Genomic DNA, 14,457 nt, shown 5'->3' with positions numbered 1-14,457 from the left:
TAATGCATTATTTAATTTATCTACACACCAAATATTTACACACCATACAATAATTTTACACAAACACCACATAGCCAACACCATAAAGAAATATAAACTCCCCCTGAGTGCAATGGGCCGTGCCCCCTTGCCCCGTGCTCAATAAAATCCGCCCCTGCAGCGGCGCGCGCTTCCGCAGAGGAGCAGTGGAGCCGGACCGGGAGTGCAGGTGACTGTGTGTGTATGACAAACCAGAGTCTTTGCAAACTGAACTGAAGAGGTGGACGAGTAGTGGGTACCTCACCACACGCCTGGATGCTAAACCGGGGAGAAAACTGACACGGGTGAGTTGTGGTTGTGGTGAGTGAGCGACGCAGCGGGCTGAATTTACAGCGCTGAAGCGTCCATGGCGTACGCCACGCCAAACATGTCACCAAGCACTTACAATATATATAGGCTGATGAAAGAGTCAGTTTCTCCGTGTGTGTGTGTGTGTGTGTGTGTGTGTGTGTGTGTGCACGCGCACCCGCATGTACATGCGCCACAAAGTCCAAAAAGTCTTAACCTTCCGACGCTGCCTCGCAGGCCACGTCCCCAAAACGCGTCCCTCGCGGGAGACAGAGAGAAGGGGGTGCTCACCTTCTCACACTGTGCCGTTGGTCATGACATTTCTAATTTTGTGGATTCCACTTGTGTATCTTTTAAACAAATATTTATTAGTATTTCAGTAAATAACATCCACCAACAATGCCTTTTTTTTTATCATGAGTGAATGAAAAATGAATCGAGGCAATGTGTTATTTTTACCAAAATGGAAATGAAGTCACCTAATTAACAATGACTGCTTTGCCAAACCTTGCAGCCTTATTATCAGCAGGCTGTCATGAGAAAAGAATTAAATAAACTGGGCTCCTGAAGTAATCACAGAACAGCAGATGCTCCAAGGCCAGCAGTATCTGCATCATGAGCTCAGTTTCAATGCAACATGAAAGGTGTCGCTGAGTTTTGCAGGGAATGAGGACTGTGGATTTTGTTTTCCGTCTATTCCACCAAAACTGCTTTGAACAATTTGAGCGACTGATATCCAGTGATGGAAAGTACTTAAGTACATTTACTGAAGCATTGGGCTCAAGTACAATTTAGAGGTACTTTTTCTTTACTTGAGTGATTCCATTTTACTCTTTACACTTCTGCTTCATTGAATTTCCGGGGAAAATTTCATTTTTCACCAACCATTTAAAACCATTTAAAATATTTAGTTATAATTTGCACCACTAAATATTCACTATTTCCTCTACATATTCTGATTATTTACACAAACTATTGTCAACATGTAAAATATTACATTTTACATTAAGCTACAAAGCAGTATATAAAGTCACTAATCTATCAATTATCAATTAAATCCATACGCGGAACCGGATTTGCCTTGACTACTTCGGTATTTGAAAGCATCACTGTTACCACATTGTTTATTTAATGTAGTGCTGTTGGTTAACTTAAGGAAGTAATTTTTCCACCACTGCTTATCATTTAAAATATTTTTGCATGTGACTATTGTTTTGGGACAGTATATGAATATGAACCTACGCTTTTCAAATGGTTCACAAAAATTGTTGTTAATTGTGTTAATAAAATGAATAAGACGTTTCCACTTTTCGGTTAGATGCTCAAATATGATTAGATATTTTAGTGATTTCTATTATTTTTTGACGTACTCGATGCTTGATGCTCTTATTTTGAAGGTCTGCAGCCGCATGCGCTTCTCATGACGTCAGCGGAATGTTTGCAAATCATGATATCCCAGCGGCCTCTTCCGCAGGCTGCAAACGTTCCGTGTTTGTCACTGAAACAAACACACAAACACTGAAACCTGTGGACCTAACTGTCATGACTTTGTCTGACCGAGCTCTTCGGCTTCTTATTTGCTTGGTTTGTCTTCTTGTCATGGCATTAACACTGAGTGTTGTTTTTGTACTTGTAGCGTGTACTCACATCTCTGGTAAGTCATTTTTGGACAAGTTTAACTAAACTGGCACTCCCTTCCTGTACGTCCGCCAATGTCCGCATGATGCATTTTATATTTTATGCTGATTTTGATTCTAAATTAAATGCATTAATAACACTTTAAAAAATAATTACTTCTCATCACATCACACTGACTCACTAAGGTAATAGTTTGTGTTTTTAGATGGGTCCCTGCGCTTTGCCTCCTACTACGGGGATCACATGGTGCTGCAGAAGTCCCCAGAGAAAGCTGTGCTGTGGGGCTACGGCCCTGAGAGTGCTCAGGTCACCATCTCCCTCTCTGGGCTGCTGAAACATAGAACCTGGCAGGTCACTGTAACAAAGGGTGAGTACCTCTAGTTGTTGTCAGTTGGGAAGTTAGTGCTGACATCTGCAGGCTACTGAATGGAGGCAGAGGCCAAATTGAGCAACTCCGACAGCGGCAGCTGGGGCAGAGAATTTGCATCAGAGCTTTAGTTGTGCAACAACAATTTCAGCGGAAGCTTGGGCAAAGAGGACATTTCACAGTTAAATTCTTTTTTCATGGCTGCAACACAGCTTTTGCTTATATTATTCCTACTTACATGTTTCAATGACACCACAGAACATGTAACCATTTACTTCTAATACGGTGTTTACGATGTAGGATGTCCCCAATCAATGGACAGTCCCTAAAGTAAATAAAATGTGAGCTGTCTGTTTTATTCATACTGTCCATTATCATAAATTTGTTTCATTAACTGTTTTTCAGGTATCTGGCATGTCACCCTTGACCCTGTTGAAGCTGGAGGTCCTTACAACGTGACAGCAGCTGTTCAGAAGAGCACAGCCACACTGACAGACGTGCTGTTTGGAGATGTTTGGCTGTGTGGAGGACAAAGCAACATGTACTTTAAAACATCTCAGGTAGGCTGCGCTGTGTGAAAACCTGCTGAGCTCATTCACTTCAATAAACCTGCAGCAGGTGTCTGTCTATAGGGTTGACTGTTGAAACAAAAAGTGTTTGGCTTATATTACACATAAAACATAGGAAGCTTGTAAGCTGTAGCTAAGCTGTAGCTTGTAACAGTAAAATTTAAATGTTATTTCTGGTTTGTTGCAACAGAATTGGCTTCAGGGGACAGTTTAACTCGCAACCTTTCTGACACAAGGCAAAGCTTATAAAGTGTGACTTTGGCTGTAAGAGAGTTTGTACAACTACATTAGTGGCACGAAACAGTCTATACAAAAAGACCTTTTTATTGATTTGTTCATATTTATTTTTTGATGTACTTTCTCTTATTAATTTAAATGTTCTCCCATAGATTTTCAATGCATCACAGGAGATGGCCCTGGCAGCAAAGTATCCTCATGTGAGGACTTTCATGGTAGCTTTGAACCTGAGTGAAACTGAGCTGACTGATTTGATTCAGGTGCAACTTCCTTGGTCTGTGCCCACAGCAGGTGAGTCAAGGATTTATTCAACTATTCATAACAGTATGTAAAGATTTGTAGATTTGCAGCTAAAGGTTTTGCTTTGGGCTATTGAATTGTAACTGCCAATACTGAACATATTCCTCCAGCCACCTTAGTGTTCTGTTGTACTGTAGTTGCATCACTGAACTGTATAGTACTGTATTATTGCCTTTATTTAAACTTGAAAAATCATTGAGGTTCAAACAGAAGCTTAATGGTTTTTAGTCATGGATTTAAATTCACCAAGGGGGACAAACATATTAATTATTGGGGTTAGACTGAGTTTGATCTGGCATAGATAAGACATAAGATGGCAACATTGTAGATAAACAAACACATGTGCCTATCATATGTCATATGATATACAGAAGATCACCCAGCTTTTTCAGAATGCTATAAACATTTCCAGCTTTGTCTTCTCTGTATAATATAATCCTATATAATAAAGACAACAAATATCACAAGGTATAGTGTTTGTTTATGTGCTCACAGTCGTTTACTTGCATTGTGCTGATTGATTAACAGTTAGGCTTATTCCCAGGAAATGTGGCTGAGTTCTCAGCCGTGTGCTGGCTCTTTGGACGCTACATGTATGAGAACCTGGGATACCCCATTGGTCTGGTGGAGTCCTGTTGGGGGGGCACACCTGTCGAAGCCTGGTCATCTTCAAGAGCACTGCAGCAGTGTGGACTAGAGAACAGGTAAGGATATGAAAAAAACACAGTTCAGATAACCTGCAGATTAATTCATTTAGGGTGCTTTTCTATTTTAGCACGTCACAAACTTTTTTTTTTTTTATCAGTCCTAAAGACAGAAATTCTGTTTTGTGGAATGCGATGATCCACCCGTTGCTCAACATGACCATCAGAGGAGCTATCTGGTACCAAGGTTAAACTACCTGCGCAGGTATCAGATGTTCAGTGTAGCCACATGTGTGTCATGCATGCATCTCATGCATCATGTCTTATTTTCAGGTGAGGAAAATGCAGCCTATCATCAAGAGATGTACAACTGCTCCTTCCCTGCTATGATTGATGACTGGAGGATGGCGTTTCACCAGGGCTCAGGGGGGCAGACCGCTCACGACTTCCCCTTTGGATTTGTCCAGGTATGTTGGTATGAGTTTTAATTTATGTAATGGAAAACTATTTCAGATAACAAGATGTCTGAAAACAGTACAGATCCTAGAGTGAACTTTCCAAAAACGTTACACGTAGAATTATAAAAATGTACGACTTTGACGCCCCCTACTGGTAGCAACAGACTGTGGTAGATAGCAATACATGCGTGTCACTTTGCCACCATCTATAATAAAAATTAGAAATATCATTGCAGTATTGTAGATCTAATTACATACTGTATCTCCATATTTGCAGCTGTCCACCTTCAAAAAAGGCTCCACAGATGACGGCTTTCCCAATATCCGCTGGCACCAAACTGCAGACATCGGCTTTGTCCCGAACCCGCATATGCAGAAAACCTTCATGGCTGTGGCTATGGATTTACCAGATGAAACCTCGCCTTATGGCACGTAAGGACTGATTGTATATCTGTTCATCACAGCTACTGTAATGTGTGTTATATTCTCATGCTTACTAGAACTAAGCCACACCCATGATTTTTCCAGGCCTGCATGGAAAAGATCATCTCATTATGTGATACTCCAATATCCAAATAAACAAAAATACCATGCGAAATAAACATTCAGATCACTGCTACGCAACTCGGACTCCTTGTACATTTGATCAACAGTTCTTGCACACGTGAAAATTCAATGTAAAATCAACTTTATTTGAGAGTTGCGGTGCAGATGGCCAGTGCTATGTTTAACGACAATGACAGGTTTGACCGGATTTCACTTTAGCTTAGAAAAGATGCTGCAGTAGTTTTAATTCAGATCAAACCTGTTCAAATGTTTCTGCTTTGGCGCTTCTAGTTAGTCCATGGATGCACCTTAAGATTCTTTTAAACAGCCGTAAAGCCCTCCATGGATTTGCTACCGACGTGCTGCGAAGACACAACATGTCCCTGGCAGAGCTCTCACATCCACAGACTTTCTTAATGTCCTGAAAGCTCAAAATCCAACAGGGAACCAACTCTGTTATTTCTGGTTTTTATTAAATGTGATTATGTGTCCTGCTTTGGTATCTCAAAGATACTGACTTTCATCCTCTTTATTTGGCTTTACCAACTGGCTCATCCATGTTGCTTGCAATTGATGAGTGATTTTCTGTTTGTTTCAGAATCCATCCCAGAGACAAGCAGGATGTTGCTTTTAGACTGACACTGGGAGCGAGGGCAGTGGCTTACAATGAGAAAGATGTGCCCTTCCAGGGACCTTTCCCTGACCGCATCCTGTCCACTCCAGTGTATGTCAACATTACCTATGACCAAGCGGTCTCTGTCACACCATCTAAAGACACCTTTGAGGTAAGGCTGGCAACAGTATAGTCATTGTGAGGTACATCCCAGTTATGTTAATAATGTTAGCACAACACCACTATTAAATAACAACTAGATGTAGACGACATCTGGTCAGACAAACTAATGTTGTGGTAAATAAATACCACAAATAGCAGTTTTTTTTTTCTTTTGATCTGTCCTTTTTTGTCCTTCATCCAAGATCTGTTGCTCTGGGATTAAGACTCCCTGTGGACCTAAGTCTCTCTGGGTTACGGCTCCCATCATGCAATGGAATCTGAACACTGTCCAGCTACCAGCCAATTTGTGTCCACCTACTGAAGAAGTCGCTGCCCTTCGGTATGCATGGAGAGACTGGCCCTGCGACTTTAAAGCCTGTCCAGTCTACAGCGCCAGCAGGATTTTACCTGCACCCCCTTTTGTTATCAACCGCTATGCAGTCAAAGGACACATTTGGGAAAGTTCCTGAACCAGAAACTGGAAAAAGACAAGAGTGATTAAAAAAAAAATGTAACTTTTGTTTCTTTGGGGTAAAATGAGCCAACTGGACAAAAATGTCACCAGAAAAGAAGACCATTTATGGTATTGTAAAAATGACACATTGAGCTAAATGTAGCTAATATTTGAGGTTTTTACAGATAAAAAAAGGCACTAATAAACTTGTTAACAATAACATCTTAGAGGGAAGGATGTTGTTTTGTTTTGTTTTTTTAATTGCCTGGTTGATTGACTTCTGTATTGTTTCAATAACTAATCAGTCCATTTTGGTCGGTAATCATTTCACGCCAAACATCTTCCAGGATACTTATACCATCATGTTGTAGATTTTTTTTTTCCCCACAAGATCAGCCACTGGAGATGTATGTGTATATATACACTGTATATGTGTGTGTGTGTGTGTGTGTTTGGTTACATATTTTTATCTTTTTATCTTTCAATGATTTCAATGAATGATTGCTGGACTGCTGATAGCTAAAAAAAGAAAGACAAATGCTTGCTTTTATTTTAACAAATCTCAGAAGTTTACAACACAAATCAATCTGACTTGAACAAAATTTTCACAAATAAATGACAAATCAAGCTCATGTGGGTGTGTTCCATTCAAAGCCAATGCCTTTATAAAAGGAGGACAAGTGGGAATACAGTGAAGATACTGATTAACCAAACATGATCTACTGTTATTTTAACTGGACACAAATGTTAATTGTAATGTGTCCTAATTGAATGCACTGACAGTTAAATACCAAGGCAACAGTGTGCCAGGTAGCAAAACTTGTATGCAGGAAAGCATAATAACCCTTTTTTAATTTTTCTTTGTGATTCCCAATAGTAAAAAAGGTTTTACTAATTAATTTATACATCGTGTCAACTAGGACTTAATTTCTAACACCCAGCGCTGATGTTTACATTGAGTGAAAAAGCAATTCAGAGGGTTTATGTTGCTATTGGCACATTAAGCACAGAGCAAACTCTTCAGCCACATTCAGTGTATCAGCATCAACCATGCTAGCACACATCGCCAGAAACAGTGTGGGACTAGAAGATGACACAGAATAAATAGCATAGCTTTGAGTTACTATATGCCTCCATTTTGTGAACCAGAAAGGAAAAGGGAGAGAAAAAAGCAGAAAGATGAAGGAGAAAAGTTCACGAGGATTACAATCATGTTTGACCCTGATTTCAGAATCAGGAGCTGTAATATGAGGTAGAGGGCTTCATGGTGGGGGAGGTCAGGTGGTGCTGAAGAGAGGAGCTGGGAGACTGCGGCGTCTGTCCTGAGGAAACAGACAGATGGATAAACTGTAAATGTCAATGCTGGGTGATCATTGTGTCATTATTAGAAAACATCAAGTCCTAGGTGTGTGCACTTTTAGTTTTCAGTTAACCTAACCTCTTATATTTATTACAGTGGAAGCCTTGAGGAGCAATTGGTGGGGTAAGGAGGCTGATTCACACACACTCCAGCAGAGAAAAAGTATAACTGAGTGGCTCCACACACATCTCCTCACACATTTTGAAAGCAGCTGTCAAGGAAGTAGACAGGTTTTATTTGTTTCTCTACCAGCTCTTACACCTGAAGGCTCCACTTCCCATATGTCGGCTGGATCAGCTTTGCATCTACGTTTCTTGTGAAATGTTTGTTTGTACAATACATGCAATAATCAAGGTCATGTAAATGACACATGCATAAAACATGATAAACCAGGCTAAAGTGTGGAATATAATATTTGAGAAACCTGTAATATGTTCTGTTTTGATGCTCTCGTGAAAGCCCTGGTGTCTCTGATAGGCCTCAAAGTTGACGGAGGCATCATCCTCTGATAGGCTGTGAGGAACCTGTCCGTCACCAGGGCGACACACCTCAAAACGTATCCATCGGTAGCTGAAAAAAAAAAGAAAAAAGGTAAAAATTAAATATCCATTTATGAACCAATCTAAATTCCTGGTGAATGTAAGCTGGCTGAACCCAAATATACGGAATACATTAATATGACTGAAATATATGACTCATGCCCTGTCACTCAAAAGTTTTCCTTCTAAGATTTAAATGATTTAATATTGTAATTTCTACATCACAGAGAAATACATAATCTTACTCATATTAACATTTTTCTGTCTCAAGAAAACAAGGTGGAAATTACTTTTCAGTCTTTAATAATTATTGTAATCAATGATCCATCTGTTAAATTACCTTACAGCGTGGGAGGTGCTTCCTCCCAAAGTTCCAACACTACCTATAGAATGTTTTAGTAATAAAAACCTACACCAATCCAGCCAGTAATAAATCAGTGAGTCTTGTGCTTTACCAGCTAAACAGCTGAAGTTTAAATAAACCTCATTTTCGATCTTACGTGATGATCTGCTGTGTGTTGTAGCTGACAATTCATATTGAGTGAGTGGTGTGAATTTACTTGCTACATTTGCGTGCTCCAGGACAACTCTGGATGAGGTTTTGGATGGTTGGGTGTGAGAAGCCAAAGAAGTCTGCTCCTGACGGCACAATGGGTGCCACAGACTTGGAACTAAGAGAAGGAAGTGTTGAACAAGTTCATCAAAATGATCATATACTAAAGTTGGCATACATTTTTTAATTTATGTAGAATACCCCAATCAATCACAACTGACTCAGGCCTTTAAAATGAACTTTAATACCTGACCGATGCGATGGCCTTCAGTAGATTTGAGTGGCATGTCAGGGCAGAGGAGGCTACGATGGCATTCTGAGGATCTTCTTCAGGCACAATCTCAAACTGAGCGGAGGAAAGAGGAGGACGGGGCCGAATGAGTCAGTGAAGTTTATTCAAAACCACTTACTTTCATTCATAGTATTTTAAGCCAAACAAAACACAACTTAATCAACAAAACAGTCTTGCTGTGTGCACTCATCTAAACTGAGATAAATGTTTTTTCATTTTTATTTAATTTTATCTTATACTATTGATATCTTAATACTATTTACATTTTCAGCAACAACTGTGTGCGAGTGTGTACCTGTGGACCTGTTCCCCCATCCTTGATTTGGCAGGTGTAGAGGCACTGTTGGTCGGGGTTTTTCATGCTGGCAAAGACTCGGGTGCTGCAGAAGCCCACTGGGTAGATCGCACACTCATCATGGAACAACATCCTGTCTGTGATGATCTGGACAGCAGACAAGAGTTTACATCTGGATAAAATGCTTGTAGAAAAGATTACGGTGGGTCAACGTTTTGTTGCGTTACAGACTTTAACATGCAGACTTAATGATCATGGTGATAATTAAGCTATGACAGGTGAGTGAAGCCACACACTGACCTCTCCCAGACTGTAGACTGTTAAACCTCCCAGTACGATGGGAAAGACGGGACGACCAGACGAGTCCAGCGGGATGGGCTGCACCAGCCTCCGAGACCCGTCTGCCAGCTTTCTCTTCTTGGACATCTTCTTAGGAACTTAAGGGACATGAGAGAATACAATAATGGGTCAAAAGCTGAAAGCCTCATGTAAACCAATTTTCTGTTTCAATTTGCATAAATACTTGACCACACCACTCACGTTCCTCCTTTCCATTTTCCCTGCCTCGCTCTTTCCTTTCCTTCTTTGGTTTTTTAAGTGGTCCGTCTTCCCCTGTTGACACCACTGCTGGCACTATGTTGTGCCCCCCAGACAGGGCTGAAGCCCCTGCAGGACCTGAGGTTGCAGCCACAGGCGGCACAGGTGGATGACAGCTTGTGCTAGGTGGTGGCAGTATCTCCCCCTCTGACAAAGACTGGTACTGCAACAGTGACTTCAGTAAAAACCTGAAAATAAAAATTTATATGAATGTGAATGTATTATTGGGTTTTGGGGTAAGAAAAGGCAAAAAAGAGCTTAATACAAAGGTTGCTACCTATCACAACAATTGGACAAAACAAAGTTTTCGAGAATTATGCATGTGCACGAACCTCCGCTCCTCCTTTGCTCTCAGAAACTTCTCTTCTAAGTGGGCAACTTCATCACAGAGAGCTGCATTCTCCTGAGGGTAACAATCACTCTTTACAATATCATACCATATGTGCACGATGTAAAAGTAAATCGACAGAAAAATTAGCCATAGCTTTTTGAGAATTAAAAGCTTGCTCACAAATATCATGGCACGGGCAGTTTTACGCAGTCTAAGGTACTTGAGTCGGTACTTTTCATTCTGGTTTTTTCGTGGACCTCTCTTCACTTTGGTCTTATGCTCTGAGGAACTGGTGGGGGATGGGAAGGCGGGTGCAGAGGCACCCGAACCAGAACTGGAGATGGTGTTCTGCTGTGGGGAGCTGAGGAAAGACTGGGCAGTAAAGGTCTGCAGGGCCTGCTGTCGCTCCTCGCTAGTCTGTGAGGAAACAGAGTGGGGAAAGAGATAGAGTGTTCACACAAACCAGGAGTGCCTGAGGCTAATGCTTGTGTTGCCTTCAGGATGATGGATGGAAATACAGACTAAAATGCAAACAATAAAATAATGCTTATGGAGCTTACACTAAAACTGCTGTAAGACCAACAATGACAATACTGAAAACACAACGTGCAAAGGATCATTAAAACTAAAACAACTGAAATAAAAAAAATCATTTGTGCTCTCAATTCATCTCTGAGAGAATGTATTGTCTCTCACACCGAAACACAGAATCGTATAACATGGCCGCAAGATCGAGCAGCAGATCAACATTTAGCACAGGTCCGACACTGCTCAGCTTTGGAGGAAAGAAAATAAATAGCAAATATGGTGTGAAATTTCACCAGATTGCCAAATAGCAATGAATATGTACTGAAAAACCCTACGACTTTTAATGAAACTGATGTAATGTTCAGCATAGATAAATTATGTCTATGATATGTCTATGTTTATGATAGAATAATAAAAGGCAGTGATGCCTGTCACACTGCTCTTCTGGACAAAGGTCTGCACAGGTCTGACTGCTCTGAACAGCAGTGCTTCAGGATCCACAACCAACAGTCTGGTCAAATGTATTTTCAGTAAGTAAATTGGGTTTTATGTGAAATTGGCATTAGTGTCACCATATGACTCACCAGCAGTGCAAAGACTCCATTTCTGTTCTCAATCCTCTTGAATCTCCTGCTGCCTTTTTGTGTCTGAAACATAATGTGAGACTGAGGCCAATGCATGGGGCTGGAAATGACATATTTGAATGCCAAAAGCTGGGGCACTAATTTAGATTAATTCTATCATTATCAGACAAAGCCAGTTTAAGGCCTCTGCATCTGAGCACAGAGTATCTTTTGTTCGGATTTTAGCGCAAAAGCGTTGGTCTCCTTTTGAAATCATGAACTACGTTAAAAGAAGCGGGATGAAAAAACATGGAGAAAGGAAAAATAGCAACAGAAAAAGAAGATGACTGCATGTACTGCAACTTAAGTCACACAAATGCTAAATGGAGGTGCAGGTTATTATACTCAACAGCAGAGGCTGCTGTCAGACGGGAGTCTTAAACATCCTCCTTACCTCACGGTACATGACAGCCTCCAGGCTTGATTTTGCACTGCCAAGGAGAGAACAACAAGATAATCAGAATCTAAATTTAGATTCAGGAACATGCTTGCAGCCTACTTCACTGTTTCATCAACTGGCTTAACACGTGAGCACATGAGCAATGAAATGTGTGGCAAAATGAGAGGTTTTCAGTACTTGGATTGAACAAGTCCTCTGTCAATAATTCTCTGTTTGATCTCCTTAATATGCATGGGACGTCCAGCTTCTTCCAACACAATCTACATGAGAAAAGGACAAAACGCTTTCCACATAAATTTTTTTCTTCTCTTATAAATGGTAAATGTTACTATTAACAGTGAAATGTGAAGAATCAATGGCAGATACCTGCGCAGCATCAAGCCATGTGAGATTAGGCTTCTCTGCTATTTCACTAGACAGTTTGTTACAAAAAGAAATGTTAGTATCATTAGGGGTAACATTATCATTTCATGTAAAGGCACTTTGGAAATCATAAAATATGAAACTTATCAAACAGCAGATATAACTAGGAAAACTGCACCAGGAAACTAAGAATACTGGCAACTGCAAATGCAACGTGGGAGGTACTGTGTGTTAAATACCAAATGATGTGACTCAACCAAAAGCCAAAAGCAACCACTTGAATGACTCTGTTCTCCACTGTTGTTTAGGAATGGTATTAAATTATAGGTGCATTGGGATTTGATTCCCTCTGAGCACAACAATACACCCACTGACTACAGATTTTCATTTGGGGTCATCCACATGGCTCTTATCTGTAGCAACCACACTCTGTATTAACTCTTACAGAGTCTACAATATCTTAACAATGACACAGTAACGACGTTCTAAAATCACATTATTTTCCACAACCTCTCCAGAGTTTCATTGGTCCCAGACAGACTCGCAATGCTGTCCAGAGCAGGAAACAGAGAGTAGTTCCCCTGTCCGTCAGCCTCCATTTCAGATTCAAACGTGTTGAGTGACTCCATAGGAGACACGAACCTGAAAAAAAAACATTAGCAAATCATACATTATCTCTGTCTGTCCTCAGATACGTCATAGACTTTGCTACAATAACATCAGTTACCCTGAGACTGTAAGCAGGGGTACAGAGAGAGAGAGGAGACATGTGGATAGTGTTATAGGGTACTTAGCTAACATTTGCTAACTGCTCACAGTTGTTTATCACATAATACACAAGAGTAACGTTTAGCCATTAATAGACACACACCTTAATGAAACTACAGCAAACCCACTTCTTTCGGTTGGTGCTACAGATGGCTTGTCTCCGTGTGTCAGCCGGAACCTTCAATCGTCTTCATCGTATTGTTTACATGCTGAGTGGCTAAATGCTAACGTTGAGCACATAGCAGCAGCTTCGGTCGTTATGAAGATATATTTTAAAACTGTGTACAACAAGAAATATTTCAACAATATGGTTCAAAACGCGAGTACCGACAGGAAAAATGTGTACATCGATATAGGAGATGGATAGAGATATCAGAGGTTTGCACCGGACATTATTATTTGAAGCCTATGACCGGATATCCGGGTTATATTGTTTGGAAGCGTTTGTAAACATAGACATACAGTTAGAAAAGTTGTAAAATACCTTTACGTTTACAAACGTAACAAAATAAGATTGTAGATCGTACATGAATGAATACATTAAAAAGCACTTTTCTTTTAAAAACTATACCTGATGTGTGTTAATGTATGTCAGATAATGCGATAACTTTCTTTCCTTTTAATCTGTTCTCAAAATAGATTTTAATCATTCCAACGTCTTTCTGCGGCCAGATTCTATATTGACATAATTTTTCTCCACAGCAAATTTTTTGTACATAATTTCTAAACATCATTTCATAATCTAAAGTGTTTCTTCATCTTTAGTCTACTTAGCACATAGATAATTAAAAAAAATATTTGAAACTCCACTGAAAAATGTAACGACGATTTTAAGAGTTTATGACATTTTCTGATCAATATTTTTTCATGTAACAGTCGAACCTGAAGTCTGTTAAACCAAGAAATATGTCTTATTGAAGAATGTGGGGGAAAAAAATGGCAAGAGATGATGTCATCAGTGAAGGACTTTCTCTACTTTTGCACTTTTGAGAAGTAGTTGTCTGTGCCTATAATAAATTTTAGTGCTAAAAATGTGGTTTTATTTACTCTTGAATCACTCTTTCAGTGTTCTTGTGTAAGTAAAACGTAATTAGACTCTGTCATGGATAGTAAATGGCTCTTTCCTTGAGGAATCAGATACCTTGGAACTAAAGGATGATTCATGTTTCTCCACACATTGGTGTGGTACTGAACATAGGGATTCCTGCCACATGACACTGCTTCTGATCCAGCAGCTGTTAACTGCTAATTTGGTTATCTGAAAAATGGGCAAGATAACTCGAAAACACTGTGTTTTCTCCTCTTTGTGGCACATGTAGTGCTTTCAATTTTTTATTTTTTCTCATCAGCCATCGTTGCAAAATGGCCTACGGTATGTGGTACAGACCTAAATGTTGTTGTGGTTTTTTTATGTGTAGAGAACAACCCACAGATTTCAAGGTCATCTTGCAGAGCATAAACACGCCACACATTCAACAAAGAAGGACTGCTTC

At 40.0% G+C, this 14,457-nt stretch overlaps 2 protein-coding genes across 6 annotated transcripts; one reads left to right on the top strand and one right to left on the bottom strand.

Moving 5' to 3' along the window:
• The first annotated feature begins 305 nt into the window (after positions 1 to 305).
• On the top strand, positions 306 to 6,947 carry siae (sialic acid acetylesterase). Of its 4 annotated transcripts, XM_046390350.1 has the most exons (11): positions 306 to 323; positions 1,964 to 1,981; positions 2,171 to 2,332; positions 2,738 to 2,892; positions 3,291 to 3,429; positions 3,983 to 4,142; positions 4,244 to 4,329; positions 4,416 to 4,549; positions 4,818 to 4,972; positions 5,685 to 5,871; positions 6,065 to 6,947. In XM_046390350.1, exons 3-11 carry the CDS (start codon positions 2,209 to 2,211, stop codon positions 6,329 to 6,331), a joined length of 1,407 nt encoding a protein of 468 aa, XP_046246306.1. In that variant the 5' UTR covers positions 306 to 323; positions 1,964 to 1,981; positions 2,171 to 2,208; the 3' UTR covers positions 6,332 to 6,947. The 4 variants fall into 4 exon arrangements, with proteins under 4 accessions (XP_046246306.1, XP_046246307.1, XP_046246305.1 ...); XM_046390349.1 differs by lacking the exon at positions 306 to 323 and having other exon boundaries at positions 1,713 to 1,981; positions 2,158 to 2,332; XM_046390348.1 differs by lacking the exon at positions 306 to 323 and having other exon boundaries at positions 1,716 to 1,981.
• A 533-nt stretch (positions 6,948 to 7,480) lies between these two features.
• On the bottom strand, positions 7,481 to 13,384 carry tbrg1 (transforming growth factor beta regulator 1). 2 transcript variants are annotated; one of them, XM_046390355.1, is made up of 15 exons: positions 13,068 to 13,384; positions 12,707 to 12,838; positions 12,200 to 12,245; positions 12,011 to 12,093; positions 11,828 to 11,864; positions 11,395 to 11,457; positions 10,463 to 10,699; positions 10,284 to 10,354; positions 9,895 to 10,139; positions 9,655 to 9,791; positions 9,355 to 9,501; positions 9,016 to 9,113; positions 8,775 to 8,885; positions 8,100 to 8,245; positions 7,481 to 7,637 (listed from the first exon to the last, which is right to left on the bottom strand). In XM_046390355.1, exons 2-15 carry the CDS (start codon positions 12,823 to 12,825, stop codon positions 7,549 to 7,551), a joined length of 1,629 nt encoding a protein of 542 aa, XP_046246311.1. In that variant the 5' UTR covers positions 12,826 to 12,838; positions 13,068 to 13,384; the 3' UTR covers positions 7,481 to 7,548. The 2 variants fall into 2 exon arrangements, with proteins under 2 accessions (XP_046246311.1, XP_046246312.1); XM_046390356.1 differs by having other exon boundaries at positions 13,093 to 13,384.
• Between the last annotated feature and the right edge of the window lie 1,073 nt (positions 13,385 to 14,457).

The sequence above is a fragment of the Scatophagus argus genome, chromosome 5 (assembly GCF_020382885.2).
Source record: "Scatophagus argus isolate fScaArg1 chromosome 5, fScaArg1.pri, whole genome shotgun sequence".
NCBI classification, from domain to species: Eukaryota; Metazoa; Chordata; class Actinopteri; family Scatophagidae; genus Scatophagus; species Scatophagus argus.
The sequence above is the reverse complement of the archived record's forward strand: the minus strand, read 5'-3'. Positions and strand labels throughout refer to the sequence as shown.

What these genes read in the sequence shown, in the direction of transcription:
- siae (XM_046390348.1), top strand. Translation starts at nt 1,762, where the DNA reads ATGTTTGCAAATCATGATATCCCAGCGGCCTCTTCCGCAGGCTGCAAA. An exon ending in AGCGTGTACTCACATCTCTG is followed by an intron (nt 1,982 to 2,170) that starts GTAAGTCATTTT and finishes TTGTGTTTTTAG; the next exon opens with ATGGGTCCCTGCGCTTTGCC. An exon ending in TTGGTCTGTGCCCACAGCAG is followed by an intron (nt 3,430 to 3,982) that starts GTGAGTCAAGGA and finishes GCTTATTCCCAG; the next exon opens with GAAATGTGGCTGAGTTCTCA.
- tbrg1 (XM_046390355.1), bottom strand. Translation starts at nt 12,825, where the DNA reads ATGGAGTCACTCAACACGTTTGAATCTGAAATGGAGGCTGACGGACAG. An exon ending in CTGCCCGTGCCATGATATTT is followed by an intron (nt 10,355 to 10,462) that starts GTGAGCAAGCTT and finishes TGTTACCCTCAG; the next exon opens with GAGAATGCAGCTCTCTGTGA. An exon ending in CAGTCTACAGTCTGGGAGAG is followed by an intron (nt 9,502 to 9,654) that starts GTCAGTGTGTGG and finishes TCTGCTGTCCAG; the next exon opens with ATCATCACAGACAGGATGTT.